Raw genomic sequence first — 5,065 nt, forward strand, 5'->3', positions numbered from 1 at the left:
GTCTTTGGGAGTGGAGGATGTAATAAGCCAGGATGGTGAGTTGTGTCTTCCGAAGGTGAAGGATCCGGTCCTTGCATCGTTTGGTGCCTGTTCGCCATATGTTAAGGAGGAGGTATTGGGGAAGGTGAAAGAACATCTGGAAACTATATATGGTACTGTGGAGAAGGATGTGGGAAGCAGTGTATCCGTGAGTGACGGGGCTGGAGAGGGACGGGCGGAGGGAGTAAGATTGAGTGGCAAGCATACTTCAAAGAGGCCTGCAAAAGATGCTATGGAGGTGGCTAAGCCCAGCAAGCGAAAGAAGGTTGGGGTTTGTCACCTTTGCATGTCTTTAATTTTCTTTATTCTTGTTAAATTGTTGGTGTAATGACACTTTTCTCTCTCCCTTTTTTTAGATTACAGAGGGAAATAAGGAGAGCTCTGAAGCGGTTCAACCTGGTGTTGCGGAGGAGGTGATAAGAACGCCACGAGTGGAGATTCCGGAAACGGAGACCGGAGGAGGTTCATAGGTGCCTTTTACTTCCGTGGAGGTGATAAGTACCTTCGATCAACATGCGGCGGCACACGGAGGTATGGACGATATCTGGGGGGATGAGGGGGTGTCTTCCGGGAGAGTGCTTCAACCCGATGTTGGGGAAGAGGTGAGAAAAACACCACGAGTGGAGGTCTTAGATATGGTGGCCGGAGGAGGTTTGAACGTGCCGTTGGATTCTTTGGAGGCGATAGGTACGTTCGATCAAAATGCGGTGGCGCACAGGGTTATGAACGACATTTAGGGGGATGAGGGGGGGCTTCCCAGGGAGTGGCGCATCCGTGGAAGGGTAAGTCACTCCACCATATGCGTTCGTCAGGTGTGGTGTCGAGTGAAGAAGAAGAAATGGAGGAGGAGGAAGGGGAGGAAGGAAGGAGTGAGGATAATAACCATGATGATGACCAAGAGGAGGAGGAGGAGGCTGAGGAGGGCCAGGTGGAGTTTGATCAAATGGAGGGAGGTGATGGCGGCGAGTCACTTGTGCAGAATTCGTCGAGCTTGCAGGATGAGACAAATGAGGGAAGGCTGCGCAGTAGTCGTCATTGGTGGAGAGAGGGTAACTTTATGATGGCACGCTATCCCGATGGGAGTGTCATTGTGACTTTGGAGACGAAGGAGAAGGTGACATTGCAGCCTAGTGTGTTGTTTGCTGAGGCCCGGGAGGAGCATTGACCTTTGCTGTTCGACATCTTTTTTCGGTGGCCCAGTACCGTTGTTCGGCTTGGCAACATGAGTACCTTTTCTAGGAGGTTGGCATTAATTTCCTTGGTATCGTTTGTGGAATTACTGGAGGATGTCAGTTTGCTAAAAGCTACGCCTGAGGAGTTTATATCTGTTTACGATGGTTTGGCTGCGTTGGGAAGTTATCAATTGGAGGTTGATTGGCTCCGTAAGAGGATAGATCTAATGGCTTTTCTTCTTGAGCTCCCAGCTTGGCAGGATCGGTTGGAGAAAGTAAGTAAAGAATTGGAGGTTGAAGTAACGGCGACGCGATTGAGGAAGAGGAAGAAAAAACTTGAAGGTGAAGTAGCCGAGCGCGAGAGTGCCCTCTCGGGAGACTTCGATATGTCTAGTCACGCCGGTCAAGGGTTGCGGCGGTGAAGACGGACTGGGCGCCGGGTGGTTCACTTATGTTTTGTTGATGCTTATTTCCTTTGTAATGTCTTGAACTGTCACATTTATGAGCATTATCAATGGTAGTAATGACCTCATGTAGTGAACTTTTGGTAGCAAAAGAAAAGTTTGGAGGGAGAATCCTTCGGCAGTTTGCCTTTCTTTTTTTGTGCCTTCACTTCTTGTTTGTAATAGACTTTTGGTAATGAAAGCATGGAACATCCTTGTCTTGTAATCTCTTGTTTGTATTTGTCATTCGGCCTTTGGTGATCCTTTCAACAAGCTGCGTAGGAAATCTTTTTCGTTCTTTTCGCCGAAATAGCGCGACTTTTAGAGTATGTAGGAGGGAATGGCTCTTAGGCGGGGGGTGTATCTTCCAGATTTCTCTTAGGAGGGGGGCGTGTCTTCCCCCTTGGGGCGTGTCTTCCCCATTTAGGTGTATCTTCCAGATTTCTCTTAGGAGGAAGGCATGTCTTCCCCATTTCGTTGTTTTATTTTATTTTATTTGGCAGAATGAGAGCATCGAGGCGTGTGGGAGGGAGAATATTGTGTGATCACGAGCAATATCTCTATTGGCGATTTAAAAGTAAAGCGACGCTCGGTATCATTATGATTTCAATGGTGATTCGTGTATGGAGATAATCCTGTGGTGCTTAGGCTGTCGACCAGTGCTAAGCATATTGGTCGGCCAAGCCCAGGATGGAGGATGGGATGGTCGCCAAACCCCCGATTAGGCTAGGCTTGCGACTCCAGCATCGTGGTGGCGGATGATATTGGTAAACTATCTCAATGGGCGATATGTGGCGTTATATTTTCCATGGCGATTCTTATATGGAGTCCGGCGGTGCTTTGGCAGTCAACCCGTGCTAGGCAGGTTGGCCAAGCGCCGGAAGGGTGGATCAACAAGCCCCCGATTAGGCTAGACTTGCGATTCTCATAGCGCGGCGGCTGAGAATATTGATAGACAATATCTCATTGGGCGATCGAGTAAGGCGATACGTGGCATTATGTTTGCCTTGGCGAATCATGTATGGAGTCTTTTTTTTTATTTTTTATTTTAGAGTACGGTAATCAAACAAGGAATGAAATTATGCTCGGCGGCGATTGCAGTGGAGAGAGCCTAAACAGAAAGGCTAAGTCCCCATCCTCTTTATGTGGGGAAAGGGTAGTTCGCCAGCAAGTTATAAGGAGGATTTGATCTTCCGGTAATGTTATTACATAGACGGCACGTCTATCAGCGCGGTGATCTCATTGTGGTAGGTGCCCAAGATAGTGCAGTGGAGCTCGTTAGTCCACAGTAGCCATATCCCTCCCAATGAGTAGGGGGTAAGGGGATCCACGATGGCGGAATTGGCGAATCCAATAGTTAAGCTCATCTGCTTGGCGAGATGCCCGCCGATCCATGTGTTGGAAACCACCACCAAATCTGGTTGGTGCAGTGTGACGGTGTCAAGAAAGTACTTGTAGAAACGCATGCGGGTGGCTCCTTCGCAGTTCCACCATAGAATTGTTATTGAACGACAGGTGGAGGGTCTTGGTGTGTCGCTGCTGAATATTGGGTGTTCTTCTTCCACCATGGGAAGGAAGGCTGGTCCGAGGTCTTGGGATTGATCGGGGGTGACGAAAGTTGTGACGGAGAGGCGGTACGACGGTTGGCCATACATTATCAGTTGTTCGGCTGTGATTCTCAGTTGATCAAAGCCGTGAGCTGAAAGAACCTCGGCGTGGTGCACTTTAGATGGGAGGATTATTTTTGTATCTTTTCGGAGTTGGTGAGTGTGCGTCGGGAGGTCGTTTGGTGACCGGTGAAATTGGAGATGGCGCAATGGGAGTGAATCCCATGATTGAATGAGTTCCTTAGTGAGGGAGGCTTGACCAGACGATGCCATGTGGTTGTATTCCTCCACCAGATGTTGCGGTACACCTCCTTTTATAAACCAATCTAGTGGAGATTCGACTCCCTCCCTTAGTAGGAGGAATTGCGTGTCCCCCGTGGCTGGGAGGCGCCTCATCCGCGAGATGTAGCTCCACACCGAAGAATTCGGGACGGTGTCGGAGTGTGGAGGTACCTTGTGATTGGTGATTGAGGAGCCATGGTTGAGGTAAATGGAAGAGAGGAGGACCTGAGGATTCAGGTGTTTGATGTTGGTTTTTTTTTGTATTTGCTATGGTGTGAGTTCCGGTCCTTTTTAAAAGCATTTGAAGAATCTTGGAGACTTGACGTCTCATGGCTTGAGGTGAAATATGGATGTGGACGCGTCATCCCGAATCATAGGAGAGTCAGGACTAAGAAATGGATTTTCACGAAAGAGGGGCGAGTGAATTCGGGAAGTAGGGGGAATCTGGGCCAGGCCTACAAGCGTAGGACTAATTTAGGAAATGAGGGAATCCGGGCCAAGCCTATAAACGCAGGACTCCCTTGTGCTTGGTGGTCCGAAGGATGAATCGTAACATTTATTGTAGAGTTGTCACTCCGTAGGCATGACTTATCATTTATCCGTCTAATCAAGCTTGCCAAACTTTAGGTTGGGATGATTCCCTTTCTTCTAGTCTTTCTATAGCAACAAACAATCATGGAGGAAGCCTTAAAATGTGGAGGAATGAACTCATATCCATAAGGCTCCTAATGAGGAGGTACAATACGTAAGTATGGAGAAAGACTTGAGACATGGGGGATTGAACTCATAATTTGATAAAGCTCCTAACAAGGAGGTACAATACATAGTGTTCACCTTCTCGTGGAGTTCCATCACATGATTAACTCGTAGGGCAATCATAAAATGGAGCTCTTAAGAATTTTGAACTTCTTTGATTACACCAAATAAAAGCTTGCATAATAAAGGAGGAACATATGCTAAGGGTGGTATGCTTTCAACCACTTTGCGTTGATGGGTGCGAGGAGGACGTTAGAGTTCAGCTCTGAGAGTCGGTAGTATCCATTCTCGTTTGCTTCTTTCACCACGAACGGTCCTTCCCACTTCGCGGCAAATTTGGAGGCTGACTTCCCTTCCATGACATGAGGTGCTACCTTCAAGACCAAGTCTCCCTCCGCGAATTGTCGCAGTCTAACCAAGGCATCATAGGCTCGGGCTATCCTCCGCTGATAGACGCGAAGGTTAGCCTGTGCCCGATCCCTTCGTTCGTCCAGTGCTTCCAACTCGCTTGGTCTTGCGTCATGGAGGACCTCGCTTCGTAGCGCCACCCGTGCCGACGGTATTGCAATTTCTAGGGGGAGGACTACCTCGGCCCCATAAACCAAGGAGAAAGGGGTCATCTGGGTGGGTCTTCTTTTGGAGGTTCGATAAGCCCAGAGAGCCATGGGCAAGGCATATGCCCAATTCTTTTGATGATCCTCTAACGTTCGGCTCAATATTTTGAGGAGAGTCTTGTTGGTTGCCTCCGCTTGCCCGTTTCCTTTAG

At 48.5% G+C, this 5,065-nt stretch overlaps 1 protein-coding gene across 1 annotated transcript; it reads left to right on the plus strand.

Annotated features, from left to right (window-relative positions):
- Positions 1-572: 572 nt before the first annotated feature.
- On the plus strand, positions 573-1,204 carry LOC131329708 (uncharacterized). Its single transcript, XM_058363047.1, has 2 exons — positions 573-726; positions 852-1,204. The coding sequence occupies exons 1-2, from the start codon at positions 573-575 to the stop codon at positions 1,202-1,204; spliced, it is 507 nt and encodes a 168-aa protein (XP_058219030.1).
- The last annotated feature ends 3,861 nt before the right edge of the window (positions 1,205-5,065 follow it).

The sequence above is a fragment of the Rhododendron vialii genome, chromosome 1a (genome assembly GCF_030253575.1).
Source record: "Rhododendron vialii isolate Sample 1 chromosome 1a, ASM3025357v1".
Taxonomy (NCBI): Eukaryota; Viridiplantae; Streptophyta; class Magnoliopsida; order Ericales; family Ericaceae; genus Rhododendron; species Rhododendron vialii.

What these genes read in the sequence shown, in the direction of transcription:
- LOC131329708 (XM_058363047.1), top strand. Translation starts at nt 573, where the DNA reads ATGGACGATATCTGGGGGGATGAGGGGGTGTCTTCCGGGAGAGTGCTT. An exon ending in GGATTCTTTGGAGGCGATAG is followed by an intron (nt 727 to 851) that starts GTACGTTCGATC and finishes TGCGTTCGTCAG; the next exon opens with GTGTGGTGTCGAGTGAAGAA.